General features: G+C 45.9%; 1 protein-coding gene across 1 annotated transcript in view; it reads right to left on the reverse strand.

Annotated features, from left to right (window-relative positions):
• Positions 1-273: 273 nt before the first annotated feature.
• The window catches only part of LOC131294412 (uncharacterized), a 37844-nt gene continuing 21901 nt past the window's right edge, over positions 274-16216 (reverse strand). The window contains exons 2-6 of the mRNA XM_058322460.1: positions 4316-4434; positions 2688-2822; positions 1824-2585; positions 694-1536; positions 274-627 (exon numbers count right to left, since the gene is read on the reverse strand). Of these exons, the coding sequence (XP_058178443.1) occupies positions 274-627; positions 694-1536; positions 1824-2585; positions 2688-2822; positions 4316-4434 (2213 nt within the window). The remainder of the gene's footprint in view (positions 628-693; positions 1537-1823; positions 2586-2687; positions 2823-4315; positions 4435-16216) is intronic.

Here is a 16216-nt window from a genome sequence, read left to right on the forward strand (position 1 = left end):
CGTACACCGCTAGTTGATGGCTTTCGGTTTTGTAGTGTTTCGTGTGAGAATGGTATTAAATTGAGTGTGTTTAAATCCTATAAGTACTGCTTGATTCTTGCATTTACTCTTGATCCATCGGTTCCGTTTTCGATTGAGTAGGAATTTATTTCCAGAGTTATTTGTTTTCATTTGTTTGTTTTGTTTTTTTTTTCTTTCCATTCCACCTCAAGGAAGCTCGTCCTTCGCCTGATTGGGAAGGGGTTCGGGCTATCCTGGCGTTCGCGTTAGACTCTACAGCAGAAACTCGTCCGCCGATGAACTTAGATGGTGATGATGGTGATGCAGATGGTGGTGCTGGTTCGAGTCACCCTGCCTATCACTATCGTGGTGATGATGATGATGATGGTGGTGGTGATTATGGTGATGATGGTGGTGATTATGAACGCTTGAGGTAGTTCTTTCACGTAGGCAACAGTCGATCGCTTGGCACTGTTGCGACGATGATAGTCCTTCACAGCACGCGGACGAGGCGGCGGCCATCACACACACCGACCGCTGGCGCTTCTGTTGTGCCGACTCAAGGTTGAGGGTCTTGTCGATTGCCCGGAGCCGCTTCTCGAGGCTGGTCGTGGAGAGAATATCAACCTGAGGGGAAGAGAGGAAGATTGTTAGTGTCGAACCAAAAGGAAACGCATGATTGTTTACACTTACTTTGAGCTTATCGTTCAGTGGAAGGATCGCAATGATCCACCAGGCCCAGGCCGGGCCGTCCGCGACCTCTTCCCAGTTGTCCTCAAGGTCCGGCATTTTGCCGAAGCTCTTGAAGATCTCGCACCGGATGCTTTCGGGAAGGCTCTGATGCCACTCGATCGCTTTTAGCAGCACCTTTTCGTGCAGCTCGCGAACGAGTTGCAATCGCTCTTCCGCTGCCTCCGCATCACCAGCTCCCGTACCATCCACCCCGGTTGAGCTCGCTCCAATCTTCTCGTCCTCGAAGAACTCCACGTTCGCCGTGTCGTAGCCATCCTTCTCGTGGCGCGTCAGGACACGAAACCGCCGCCCGCCGACGGTCGATAGGATCGAGCAGCCATCGCCAAGCTGTACGCAGTCTCGGATGTCCAGCATCGTGCCGTACTCGACGTACCGCTGTCGGCTGTTCGGCGTAGAGAGGGCGATCCCAAACTGCCGCTCGCCACTCTCGATCGCCCGGCGCACCATCAACCGGTAGCGCTGCTCGTACACGAACAGCGGACACGGCACGGAGGGAAATGCGGTCGTGCAGATGAAGACGGGGACCGTTGGCTCGCGATCCTGCTCCTGCTGCTGTCGCCGCTCGTACGCTTCCGGGACGAAACGCTGCATGGCGAGATCGACGAAGCGCGTCATCTTGCGCTTCGCCAATGAGATCAGGTTGATGGGGGACGCGGTCGTCCCGGGGGTGGCGTTGGAGCCGAGACTAGGGCCGGCGTTTAGATGCTGCCGGAACTGCTCCACCAGCGGGGCCATGCACAGCGGGCAGGAGGAAGAATAATCCATGCAGCGATCGAGACAGACCTGGAAACACGGAAATGGAAGGATTAGAAACAAATCTAGGGAAACAATGTATTATAGATAAACAATTCTAAATGCTCTCTGATAGTGAGTAAAGTTTCAAAAAATTTTAAACTGTTTCTCGAAGACTCAAGTTAGTTTCGTTACATTTTACAAAACCGGTTGAATGCTAGCGCCTAAAAGTATGCAATGTTATCTACACGCATGATATTTGGGTTTTGCAGAATTTTACTCATTTTTAACGTTTAACTGTTCGACTTTCCAATGTCTTTAGTGATTGTGAGACTCACCCAGCAGTAAGTGTGACCGCAGGGCGTCACGACCGGCCGCCACAAGGTTCGGCAGCACAGCACGCAGTCAAAGTCGGACGGTTCGATCAGGGCCGGATTGACCGATAACCGCACCGGAGTCGTGTCCAGCCACCGAACCGACTTCAGCTCCCCATCGATGCGCTCCAGCAGGGACTTCAGCCTGAGGCTCGCCTTTGGAATGATTGCGTCGACGTCTCGCAGCTGCATCGAGTCCCGCGACTGATGATACCGATGGTCCTGCAGGTGCCGTTCCAGCTCGAACCGTTCCTGCTGCTGGCGCTGGTGCAGCTGCACGTTTGCCTCGGTGAGATCGGAGGGCGGTGCGTCCAGTAGCAACGATCCGCCGGACTTCCAGCGCCTCCGGTGGTGGCTTCGGTGCTCCCGGTGGCGCATTCGCGTTGGCTCCACCACCGATTCCTCGCTGAACGGATCGTCCAGGTAGTCGAACAGCAGCCCGCTGCCGCTGAGGAAGTCCTCCGCCGATTGGTCCTCGTCAAAGTCACCCTGGCGCAGGCTGAGGAATTGCTTCTTGGCCTTGCGCCTCGGAGCCGACAGGAGATCGTGCCGATGGCGCCGTTTACGGCAGCCCGCGATCAGATCGTACGAGTTGTCGAAAATCGAATCGAGCGGATCGTCCGGTTCTTCATCCGGATGGTCGTGGTGGTGACGAAGGGTGCCGTAGAATGGCGAACAGTCGGTCGGTAGACTTTCTCTCGATTCTACAAGGAGCTGGTGAAGGTCCTGTAGAGGAAAAGAAACGTTGTTATAAGACATCTCATGATGGAGGAGAAAATCCAACGAATTTTAGAAAACATTTCAAACATATTTATACTCGTTACTTACTTGAATCAGTTCGGCTTTTATTGCATTCGCAACCTCCATCGACTGCCGATCGAGGAATATGGAAATGCATCGCGACACGATTGCTTCTTCATGCTTTCCCAACGCCGATAGTGATAAAGCTCGGCAATGGAAGGCCTGGAATAAAGAAGATTAAATAAAATTTAAATATGAAAATTTTTGAATATTTCACGCAAACTTAAATTGTGTACAATTGCAGAAAACCCGACATCTTTCTTCAAGATTTCCAGCGAACTTCCGTCACATCAGACGACCTTCGTTGGAGATTGTCATACATAAGCAATAAGTTACAGACAAACTCCATCATCCGGCAATGTTGTACCTTGGGTCAACCCTCAAATAAAGAAGCTATTTTTTCCACTTCTCGTTAACATGTGCGAGCGCTACTGTGGCTGACTCACACATTTTTCTCAAACCCGTGCTGTTCCTGGCACATGTTCATAAAGTACACGCCTCGAAACCAAAAACAGAAGCAAAACATACAAAAACAGAAAAGTGTTGAGCTGTACTTTCCTCTCTGGTACCGTATATTTTTCCATTTCCTGCGTAGGACTGCAAGAGTGTTTTTTCAATGTTTTGCAGACTGCTCTTCACCGTTCCTCCTTTCCAACTTGTTCCAGTAAGCGCGAGGCGCTGAGACGATCGTCACAGCCTTGGCGGGCACTTTAGTTTAATTTATTTTTCCCCCTTTTTTGAGATGCTTGCTCACGTTTTCACTTTGGATCAGGCGACGGGAAAAGTCACTTCACGGTACCTGACCCTCGTAATCATACGTTAAGCCGCCTACGGTTGACAAGAATTCTACGGCGGTGAACGTGTTCCAATCTCGTCACAAAACTTGACGACATGGTCTTACTGACGGTGTGTGTGTTTTGTGCAAATCGTTTCATAATCACAGTGGTTAAACTTTGCTAAAACTTGGTTTTCCGTTTGAAGGAAGGACATTTTTGTTCAAAGAACAACTCTACAACTCCACCTGGTAGTGTAAGTAAGTGTTTGTTGAAGTTTTTCTTTTACGAGGACGAAGGGGAGGCGGCTACGCTACATCAATATTAAATTACCGTCGCACACCGTGTTTTTGACGTTATGTCACAGTGTTATACCGCCTTCGGAAGGCGACGCTCCCGCAGGAACAAACAGCGGCCGCCATGTGCCGGGCTGGCACATGCCGCCAAAGATTCCGGAAAAGAGAGAGCAAGACGAGAGAGAGAGAGGGAGAGTACAAGGAGGCGCGAAAAAAGTATGCGACCCCGTAGGCACATACCCGTCTCCAAAGGGAGAATTTTGCTGCCGGGCTTCCCGAAAACGTGCGCCGGGAGAAAATGGTTCGCAGTTTCTTTGCAAGTACGGAACAAAAATTCGGTTTCGATGTCTGTTACATCACCCGGTTACGCCAAACGCCCCCGTCGCAGTTCCGGAAGGGAAGGGACGCGGTGTGGAACTACCCTGCGGTGGAAAACGCGAGCCCCTGGTCACGTTCTGTGCTTCGGAACAGTTACCCGGCCTCATGATCATATATAAATATATCTGCGATTAGGTGCAATCCGTAGTCGTAGGCATTTGTTCTTGTTTTTTTTTGTTTGTTTCGGCATTCATTCGGTGTTACTTACCTTATGCGATGTTGGATGGCATTTGAGCGCGCTGTCAGCGTCGGCCAGGGCGCTCTGGTAATGTTTCAATCGGTACAGCACCTCCGAGCGCAGCTGCAAGCCCTTGGCACTGTTGGGAGCTGCAGAAGGGTAGGGTAGGAAGAGAGAGAACATTTTGTTGTGAGTTTAGTTTGTTGCTTTATTGCTCCCAGACGCCTAGCCGGCGTTGGATACCCGCCCTAAGGTCAACAGGGGGAAAATGGATGCCACGTAAATATTGGACCCATGCTGACGCTAGCCGCCGGGTAATTAGCTCCCCCTCATAAAAGTGTGTGCAAATAATGTGTTGTCGGCTTCCACGACTGCACGTTTTGTTGTTTAATGAAGCGTAGATTGGAAGGATATGCCGGTCACCCTTTTTACTTTCTTTATCAGATGTAGTACTTCTATTGGATTATTTCAATAAAAGTTTTCTAAACATGATTATTTACACATTGAAGCGGTTTCTTGTAGATTAAAAAAGTCCTCATTTATTTAATTCGCCTATTATTAATTCCACTATTATCAAGATATTAACCCTTACTGTTCTACTACCACTATCAAGCATCAGTTCCATGTCCTTCGCGGGCAATTGATATAAGGAGTTCCCAGCAGCTTGTCTGCACGTTTCAAGGAATCACGCCAACCCACGGTATTGATTCGTTCCACATCGAGCAGGCGAACGCGCCAAAGGTAGCGCATCGGACGACCTCCGCCGACCGATGCTCACCTGTTGCATACCGGGCGCCAACACGACCTCCGATGGAACTTATCCGATGGCCATCAATATTGATGGAGTTTTAATTGGACTTTACGTCCGCTTTACACGTCTGCACTCCGTCTGGCCCGGGGGGTCGCTGGTGGCAAACGGGGCGCCACCGGGCGGTTAACGTCTGCATCAGATGCAAGAAGGCGTGTGCGTGACCTGGTTTTAGCGTGGCGTTTTTAGTTTAACCTATTACAGTGCAAGGAAGTGTACCATAATCAATGCGACAGCAAGCCTCGTAAGGGTCGTATGGAAATTGCACTGGCAAAGGGAAAAAGTTATTTTTCAACCCAGATCACATTGAATATTAATTTACATCGATTTAGCAAGGAAGATTGTAAATTGAAAATAATTATAAAATTCAATCGTACTCTCAAAGTTTTTTACTTTTCCAAGGTCTTTCATACAAATATTAAGAACTAGCTTGACGCCCCGGCGTTGCGTGGTGAAGAAGGAATTGAGAAAAGAATTATGGTTTTAACTAATACTTGAATGATATGTTTGAAGTTAATAGTTAAAATAACGACATATTTAAAATTTTTGATATTTCATCAATTTCCCCGCGATGTATAAACCTTAGTGTAACTATGGTAGATACACCTTGACATTTGTTTACATGCTTGTTTTGTTTGTGTTAGTAAAACTGAGTTTAAATTGTAAAATTTAGATGATTTTATCAAAAAATAGTGATCAAACAAACCTTCAACAACATCTGCAGTACTTAAACTTAATGTGTGAAAAGTTTCAGAAGCGACGGTTCAATACTGGTCGAGTTTTAGGTGTACATAGAAATCCATACATAAAAAAAAGCTAAAATATGTAGTAGATAATAAAACTTGTTCAATTTTAACATAAAGATGAAAATTAATACAGTATTTATAGAATAGCCTACAATACTCCAACATCGTGGGAAAAATCATATCGAGAAGTTGGTGTTGAAGATGGGCTGGGAAATTAAACTGTTGGCTAAGCCGGGCTGAGTGGAAAACTTTCAGACTCGATAATCTTCGAGTTCGAACCACTTCAACCTGGTTCAACCATCGCGCACGCTGGACGGTACGCTTCCAAGTGGATGGGAGCTACCGACCCTGACACACAGCCACAAGGTTACCGACCTTGAGGCGATCGACTTGAGACGACCTGCAATACCAGATGAATTTTCGTCCTCAATTTGATAGCCAAACGTGTCCAAACGTTTTCCTTCTCCGGAGTGGAATCAGCGAACAATAGATCGAGCGAACAATGACGGGACAAAATGGTGGGATAATAGCGACTGTTAGTATGGTGGGAGGAGGGTTGGGCGAGGAACATTTCTACCGGAAACACGCACACCAATAACCTTGGCGGGGAAGGAAATTTGCTACAGGTTGTTGGCGATGAAAGGAAGTCGAAAGCGGCGAGTCACCCACACCGAACAGGGTCGGTGATAAACGTGGGTTCTCTTTCCGGCGACTCAACAGGTAGCACTTTCGGGCGTTATTGCCCATCAACCCACGATGGTTGGGGATAAGGCAAAACCAGTTCGGTTTATTAAAAAAAAAGGAGAGAAAAGGTATGTTTCCCTGGTTTTAAATTGATAAAGAGTTTAGAAGTAAAATTGAATCATCTTATATATAGGTGATATTTTTGTGGCCTGGAATGAAAACCTTCCACACACTTATCAACGTTGTGCAATGATTTGTTTTGGTGGTTTTGTTTACGACCCCCATGTGTGAGTGATTGGAGCCACTCAAAGACTCCCTGATATCACACTTATCATGTGCAAAAAAGCAAAAAAAGGAAACAAAATCCGCGAGCTTCAATGACGATAGGGCGTCCCGGGACCATCGACGTACTTACGCGATTACCGTCCATTGACCTCGCAATCACGGCAACGTAATGCGGTGGTTGATCGCGCTAACTGATCTCGCTGATCGTAGGCTGTGATTTCTGACACCTTTCAGATGTCGTTTTCTCTTCCATGTCGTCGGTTAAGTTGGCTGCTACAAAAAATAAACCGGAGAGTGTTCATTCCGCGGGAATGAACATATACAGACCAGTGATAAGAGATCACCCCTGAGTTCGATGGACCAGCGTCCCTTCTGAACACCTCCACCTCCCCCTCGGAGTGGTAGAAATTCCGGTTTTACCAGTGAATCATCTACCACTCGTCCATCAATCATCGGTGGAGACGTGAGTCCCATCACGCAAGCACACTGATAATGGACTAGACATTTGTTTTCATTTTCAATCCGCGTCTGAGGCGGTTTCACTCAGATGCGTGGCAGTTTTTGAGACGGTTTTGAAAGCATCATCTACCAGGGAGTGTTTGGACCAAGGGCGTACAGGCACGTAGGTTGCCGAGATGTTGGCCTAGGTTAGGACATTGAGCTCCCATGTTTACCTCTAGCTATTTCTTGAAGCTAACTTCTAGGTCCGGCTGGACAAAGCTGTTCCGGTGTGCCTTTCTGCTTCGAGTTCCGTTCTCCGCGACCGTCACCGTAAAGGTCGAACGTCGGGTGGGCGTCAAGAACCGTTATCTGGGCACGTGGTGAAGGTGAGGTGGATAATATCCCAATCACCAGCAAAAGCTCGGCGAGAGACCAGAACGACCGCGGGTGTTTAATTAGCTATTAATTTACATTCGTTACCGTCGTCCGTAATCTCTGCCGTCGTAAAGCTGAGTGAGGGGAAGGAAATCGAATACTTTCGTACGTCACCCGCCACCCGCCACCTAACCTCTCCCGGTTCCCTGTTCTGTTCGAAATAGAACGGTGGAGATTGCCCGTCGGTTCCTCATCGTCGATGCAAAGCAATTCTGACGTCAGGCCTACGAAGTGCGGAGACTTAGACCTACCATGTAACCACCGGTATCGAGGGTACATCGACAGGGTTCTGGCCCGGTATTGGTGGGGGAGGTGACGCTGTTTACCTTTCTGCTTCGCTAAGCTGATAACGTAAGCATTACGCATCGGAGAGGGGATCTCGCGGGGTTTCGAGTGTTATGATGGTATGTTTTCGTTCTCGGCTGAGCCTGTCTGGTAACGTGTTTTCTTTTCCGTTGTAAGCTGTATCGTAAGTAGATGAATGATAAATAGGAATTGTTTTATAAGACACAGCCCAGTTAAGTCTATTAAAGCCTATCTTAAAGCGACACATATTATGTTTTCTTTAGTTCTGTAGGATTCATTATTAAACATGTAGGTTACGTTGCAGGGAATTGAGGATATTATTCACTTTGCAATACATTTGAGGACAGTCTTATAAATGGTATTCTCTACATCTGCATTATGATAATTAATATTCTCAATATGTCTTATCAAACTATTGTTCCTGCATACTGAAAAGGGCTTGAATTATCAAACCAAATGACCGATTTCAGAGGCATTGTGTACCGGTTACATAAACTTCCATCCATTGTTCCACGTATCCCTACAAAAGTATATCAAATGTTAGCAGCATAATTGTGAACAGTCTCGCATTATGCAAACATGTTGCGTACATTCGTGCATAATGCCCTGGATCGGTGTGTTTGTTTTACAAAAAATTCGGCCAGGCAAAAAGAAGGGACTCGCGTACATACATACATTTCGTGTCCCTTTAATGATTTCCTCTAGTTTACGACCATTTTCCCGAAAAGATCAAACGAGCTCCCGAAAGTCTATGACCCTCGGTGTTTAATAAATCATCTCGAAAGCAACAGGGAAGTCGAGCCAAGGCCGACGGTGAGCATATCTGCCCGATGCGACACCGTGCGCTGAATATGGAACGGAATTTCCTGCAGCTCCGAAAACCGGGGGGATCGTTGGATTATTTATCACCAAACACCAAACGGTTCCTTGGAAAGCTACCAACAGAAAACGTCTCGGCGAGCGGGAGGTCGTGGAATGCGGGAGCTGAAGGAAAGGTCCAAATCGCTGGGCGGAAGGAAGTAAGAAGTGAATCACTCAAATACCGTCACAAAATCCCTCCATTCCCCACGGGATGGTGAGATTATGAATGTGTTTGTTCGGTGTGCACGAAGTTTCATCACTCCCAAGGCACGATGCCCTCCGAATGGCGTAGAAGATGAGCACGAAGGCGGTTGTTAGCACCCTGCATCCATTCCCATTTCCGGCCCATCCGGCCCTCGTTTCGCTTATTTTCGTGCGGAATCTTCAACTCGTACTCGTAGACCATCTCACCGGCCAACCAGTCCAACGACAGCAGGGCTTTCAACGAGGTGGTCAAATATTCCTTTGTCTCTTCATTCCATCCCATTTTCCTCCCACCGGCGTGTCGTTACTTCCTAATTCTTCTTCCTGCACCGGATATTACCGTGCGGCATACACGGTGTTCCGCTCCCGCCAACGGGACGACGAACAGGGACAGTGTGTTACTTCTCGGCCGGAATGTGGTCACAAATTGATGTTGGCAGATAAATAAAAAGCCAGTTCATGTGGCAGCCCGAGAGACGGAAATTCAATTTCCTTCGAACACTTCTGGAGGGACAGAGGGTGCGTCTTCCCAGTGTTCGGTTTTGCGGTAAAAAAAGCAAGCGAAACGCGTTATTTTTAGAACGCCTCAATGAACACCTTTCTCCGGGAAGGAGAGAACACAAGACAGGAAAAGCCGTCCCATCTTCAGGTGCGCTTGATACGGCGTGTTTCTTTCTTGTCGGGCATCCAATTGGTACAGGGGATTAATGGATAGCTAAACGAAAAACCTTCCGGAAGCAGAACCATCTTGACGGTCTTTCCTTGGTGCTGCTCGTAAACACATGGCGAAAGACCACGACAAAATGAATCCGGACGTGCTTGTAAGGGTAGTAAATATCTTTAAGAAAGGAAAATAAATCACTCAAGCGAAGAAAGAGGGAAAGAGAGACTCAAAGTCTACGTGCGAATTCGATAAGGTTAGCGGTAAGATTTATATAGCGAACGTCAGCGAGATTCCGTCTATTTTTTTACAAGAGTTAAGCATGGTTTAGATTTTATTTTTAACCAAGAAAGATTCTTTGTTATGAAGAACTAATTTAATCCAATTAAACCAATCCTAAGAACATGCGGTAAAAGTAGGAATTTACTTCACCAACTCCTGTTGTGATTCGTTTGCAATAACTCTTCTTCAACTTACAACATTCCTTTTTGGATGTGTTTGCATTAAACAGCCGCCAACGCTCGGCCTCGCCGTGTGGTGCAACAATGTTGTAAAAGTAACTCGGCATAATCTACCCCCCCTTTACATGTACCGTTACTTCGGGTGGAGGGAATTTACATAATCTCGTTGAATAATGACGGCCATTAATGGAGTGCGCCTGCTGCAGTACAATACGTCCTTCAGCCGGGTCCAAAGAGAACGGTACTCGTGGGTCGGGCAGAAATATGGCTCCATCCGTTCTTAAATTCACTTAGTCAATGAAACAATGAGGTATTTAAATGCACCTCGTAAGGATATGTTCACCGAAACAAGGTCAAAACACGTACCGTTGGTTGGCGAGTGGTGAGTTGTTGCCACAAAGAAATCCAGTGCAAGTGGTCCTTCTTTGTTCCCTCCCCCCGAAAAACGGGGTCACAGTCAGACCGTGTTTTTTTTCGGCTCCTCAAAAATAAACAGACCCAAACAATCTTATCTGCCACCAACAACCCCACGTTGTGCCGTGACTTGCAAACGGTGGTCGATTACCTTTCTTTGTTACCCGACATTGAACCAGCCTTGACAATCGAAATTATAAACGAATCACCACCACTCAGAAGACTCTGATTGCTGAGACGTTTTTGCACTGACTGAACGGTTCAGCGACGGTCGAGTTTACATTTCTCTCGGCGATGGCGGCAAGCAATCAGCTTTCTTGTCAAAAAAGTGTGAGACGTGGGGCGCAAAAAGTGTTCCAAGCCTGTAGCGTCTGTAAACAAACACCATGACACGGTGGAAAAAAGAGTATCCTCATTCATACATCAAACAACGTTCTTAGCGAAGTCGTTCACTCCATCCCTCCCCGAGTCAGGGTAATGGTTTATCTTTTCTGCCTCAACTCATACCCGCTCCCAGTTGACCTCAAAACAAAAATACTGCTCCCATCTGTCAGTCGGAGGACCAACCACTCCAAGAAGCGACAACGGTGAACAAAGAACCAATTGGGGTGAGGAAACAAGACACGCCAAATGGAAGTTGAGAAATAAAAACATGAACTGAAGGAACGGATACGTGACATTGGGTTGGGAGGATGGGTTTTTTGCACATTAAAACTGGCTCGGTTCGTTTTCCACAGAACGCGGATGAGGAGGGGGTGCTTTTTAGGTAGTCATGGAACCAGACAAACTGCTTTTCCTGTCAATTTCCCGGCTTGCTTTGCATTTTGAATTGAATCCGAGTTTTTGCCCTTCGACGGACGCTGTTGCTGCACCAGCGTACGTCGTCGGGCGCTCGAACACTCGGGCCTATTTTGGGAATTTTCTTTGAACTTTTTCGACACGCTTTACGATTGCAGTGCCACATCGTTGGGGAGAGAGTGTGGGGGGAGTTGCCGCCGTCTAGTAGGGAAAGTAGTACAAAAGAGTCATTTGAAACACGTGCAACAGTTATATCAACCAGCATGTTTTAGCAGTGAACAAAATTGTTGCTTTGATTTATTACTTCAAGGAAAAGGTCTTTCAATTGTAAAATTTGCGGCATAATGCAGAGAAACTGACAACTGATGAAACAAACATCTGCTCAAAAATGTTCAATTTAGTTCCAGATGGCATAATTCTACGGAAGAACTGATTGTGACCTTCCTATATCATTCTTGTGCAATTACACTCCTTTTCCAACGTTTCGGGCACCAGAACTATCTGCAATCTCGAACCCATGTCCCTTAACGCCACTGATTAAGTCCTACATGGCTTCATTGCATTTACGTAGTTTTAAAATTCCATCAACGTTGATGAGGCTTAACGTTAAATTTCGCATTAGCATAATTATTCATTAGAAGCACCCGGCCTTTGCAGCACGTTCCGCTCAAACGCCCAAGACCACACTAGAGTGTGGCACACGAAACGTGCGAGCTTCCTTGCTCCGTTTTGCAGGATGCTTTGGTTTGCCGAACTCCAGCAGCCCCGTTAGTGGACCTTCCATCATAATGTCATCATCTTTGTCCTCATCAGCACCAATGCTCCCGTACCCATATCGAGTCCCATGGTGAGGAATACCCTTTTCGGATGTGTGCGTATCTGTGTGGGTGGTTGTACGTGAGGGCTTGATGCTGTTTTGTGAACCAGAGCCACTTTTTGAGTAAAGCCAGCACACCGTCGGTCGTTCCGAGTGGTAACATTGGGGACGAATCTATGCACCAGCTCGCCAGATGATGACTTCCGGCGCGGAAAAGTGGATTAATGAAAATTTATTGCAAATTACGGTCGCATATTTCGTGGTCCTGGCGAGCGAGGATAGCGAGGAGAAGATGAAAAAAGAAACGGAGTAATACAGTCGCTCGGACAGCAAATGATAATTATGATGAAGAAGATGGACAGCAGATGAAGATTAGTTTAGTGCGTAATTGACATTCGAAATGAAACACAGCGGTAACGATGGCACTAATGTATTCAGTTAGTGTTACAGTGGTGTAATTGTAGTAAAGCAGACGATGCTTCCCATCGTTATGGTATATTGAAACACACCCACTCGAGGACGATGGCTTTTGCAGGATGGGATTTTCGTCCCATGTGAGATATTAAATTACAAACCTATCGCAATAACTTTATCTCAATGCATCGTTCCATAGAGAAGAACCAACGTTGATTGGAGAGATAAATTAAGGGATGAATATTAAATTGATACAGCTTTCCATGAGAGTGTTGGGAAGGGAATAATAAATAACAATGGGGATGAGAGCTATAATAACTTATTTTTTATATGTGGAAGTAGATTCAAAATAAATAAATATAAAATAAAATCAGGAGTAACATCATTTTGAAATTTTACTTTGTTTTAACGCAGGTTTTGTTTTGAAAAAAATACTTGGATCATCATGAAACAATAGTGGATTTGTTTAATTTCTCATGCTGAGCTGCTGATTCAAGCTCCCTTTTATTCCTGAATGTCTCATAGCCTACTAAAACGTGTTGATTTCTTTCCTAGTTCAAACCTTAATTCCGTTTTGACGTGACTAATTTTTGTCCCTTCCCTTTTCCAATACATTTCCCTCCCCATACGATGGAGGCGCCCAGTTTTTCTTGCGCTCGCTCAAAGTACCAGGCGCCTCCATCCGATCGGATAAGCTGGCGACGGCGAGAAAAACACATACAAAAAATTAAATAAACTCCTTCCTAACACACACACACCAAAGCAGAAAGGCTGACGAGTGCGCTCTAACGCTGAATGCCATAGCTTAATTGCAATCGGCTGACTAGGATGTCTACTTTAATTTGCATACAATTACGTACATTTCCTCCCCCCGCAGGCTTGTTCCGTTAAGCCGCTCGAAGTCCTAATTTCACCCGTAAGCCAGTACCGAGCGCTCCCTTTCGGTTGGGCACTATTTTTCATCCCTTTCCCCGTTTTGCATTCACAATTAGGTGCGGCCTCGTTCGTTTTTATTACCGTTCGTTTCCGGCAACGACTGCAAAGGGATTTTTTACCGTTCGTGTCATATTTCTAAACCGTCGTTGGTTAGAAAGGGTTTTTTTCTTGAGTGGTATTTTTCTATGGCTATTAATATTGGATTTTTTTTGTTTTACCCTTTCATTTTAAAATATGATTATTTTATAGCTACTAACTTTTATGGGTTGTATGATGTACAATGCTTTTAGTATCACGCGAAATACAACAAACTGCTTGCTGTATAAAATTTCGCTCAACCATAACCAACGGTCTGCTTGCCAGCGATCGCAATCGGAGCTCGCGTGGCCAAAATGTGCCGACGGTGCCGCATTTTGTCGATTGAGTTAGGCCAGCGGACCGAAAGAACGAACCGCCCACCCCGCCGGGCGCCCGGGAAAATGCATTTAATGGCCTGATGTTGTCATTAAATATTCATAAATTGAAACAGGCCCGGTTCGCGCTTCATACTGCCTTGCTGCCCACTTCCTTCCTGCTGCGTTGGCGATATTTTCAGTTTTGTTCCGTTTCGACTCGTTTTCGGTGCGCTGCGAACGCATCTGATACAGTGATCCGCACGATCACACCGTTCATAGTTTGCGTTGAGCTTTCAACGTGAAATTGAATTCATTTCACGCCCAGCGGGTCTCGTTCCGCTGTGATTCATCGTTCCTGTACAGAAAACTCCCCTGGGGGGAAGGTTTTCGAAACTTTTTGTTCTCATTTCATCTAACCGAATAGCAGACGAAGAAATAAAAAATCGAAAACAAATGCTACCACTAACCGGAGGACGCGTCTGGCACTGTTTGAGTATTTATTTTATTTCACGATGCAATTTTGCGCGTTGCAAAACCCCGGGTGATTTTTTTGTTCGTTGCGGGAAATTGGTAGCAAAACCGGGCTTAACGAACGACGGGTAAAAACAAGGCAACAGACACTTTTTTCCTGATGAAATGAGACACATCAACGACATGACAGGATCATGCAGGAATTATACACACGCAACGCACTGCAATTCGTTTTCATACGGAATGGGAAAAAATAAACCCTCTGCTGAAACGATACACACGAAAGAGTGTATCAGTGCTTTTCCTATCATGTCAAAAGAGTGGCTTTCTTTGTCACTGGAGTTTTTGTGATTATTTCAAATTGGTTGTCGATTTTTGGATTCCACAAAAACGGATTAAATATTGTCATTATATCTGATGATAGGATTTATTATCGATACAAAACCCCCGGTAGCACATGATTTTAGAGTTTAAAAGGAAAATCTTATTACTAATTATATCCATCAAGTCATTCGAAGTGAAGTTGAAGTTGATTTGATTTAAAAGACAAATTGTTAAATACGAATGTAAAGGTTTAAATAAAATCAATTAAAATTTTATGATCATGAAAACCACGCACACACCCTTGACTGTCAACCACCGTTAATAGAACCATCAACGCAGTAATTGAATTTCGCACCACAATGGCGCACCGGGCCGATCTGGGCGAATAATTATTCACCCATTTACACCAGATGCAAACAATCGATTCGTTTCGTTCCGCCTGTTGCGATCGTTTCCGCCAATCGGAGCCAAATCCTTCAGGCGCACCAGGTGTACCGACGGCATCACCGTTGGAGTCCATTTGCACACATACGCACACGGTAGGGCCCATAAATCTTGCCCGATGCTGCATATGCAGGGGTATTTATTTACACGGCATTACATCGTTATTATCGAGATGATTTATTGCCTGCGACTATTAGAGTGCAAACGATGCACAACGAACAACGCACGCCATTTGGGTTTCGCAGTTGATTTGATCGCTAATTGAATTCAGATGCCTTTGCATGAGTTTAATTACTTTGGTTTGAGCATTTCCGCATTTAGGTTGTTTCTTATTATTATTTTTGTATTTGTTAGATAGGTTGATTTTCTTATTATTTTACTTCTTATCACTGTTGGAATTTTAAAAACTTTTTAAAAGACTATACATTTTGTCGCTTTCATTGTTTTATTCGATGTCAACAAAAGAAGAAAAAATGACCCACATCTTGCTGTACGTTCTAGCATGAAAACAATTATGCTGTGTGCGTGCAAAGATGATGTAGTCGGTTCGAAAAAATCATAAATAAACCCTGCATACATTGTTCGAGGCGGCCGAACGTAAACCAAAGCACAAGAGGCATAACGCCATAATTCATTCGACTTGACGGTTCCGGTTCCGTTCCGATGCCCGATCGAGGTTTCGTCTGCTGCAGGGAGCAACAACAACATCATCATCAGCATGGTTGCTCTTCCCCGAAATGCTGATGGTATTCCATTCACACCCCTGGCCACCGTGACCGGTGCCATAACCTCCATCATCTCTTGTTCTTCGTTTTAGCTTGCGGTGTTTAAAAAAAAGAAAAAGCTAGAACGTGAACCACATTTATGCCCCGCACGTGTTCGCTTGCGTGTGTGTCCTTGGAGTGCTGACTTCGGGGGTCCGAGCGGATTGGCCGGCTGGGCAGTTCGCCAATTGCATGCCTTCCTGTGCTTTACTGCCCGCTTCGATGGAAGGCGTTGCAGTTGAACGAATCATGAGGGCCACTC

The sequence above is a fragment of the Anopheles ziemanni genome, chromosome 2 (genome assembly GCF_943734765.1).
Source record: "Anopheles ziemanni chromosome 2, idAnoZiCoDA_A2_x.2, whole genome shotgun sequence".
In the NCBI taxonomy this organism is placed as follows: domain Eukaryota; kingdom Metazoa; phylum Arthropoda; class Insecta; order Diptera; family Culicidae; genus Anopheles; species Anopheles ziemanni.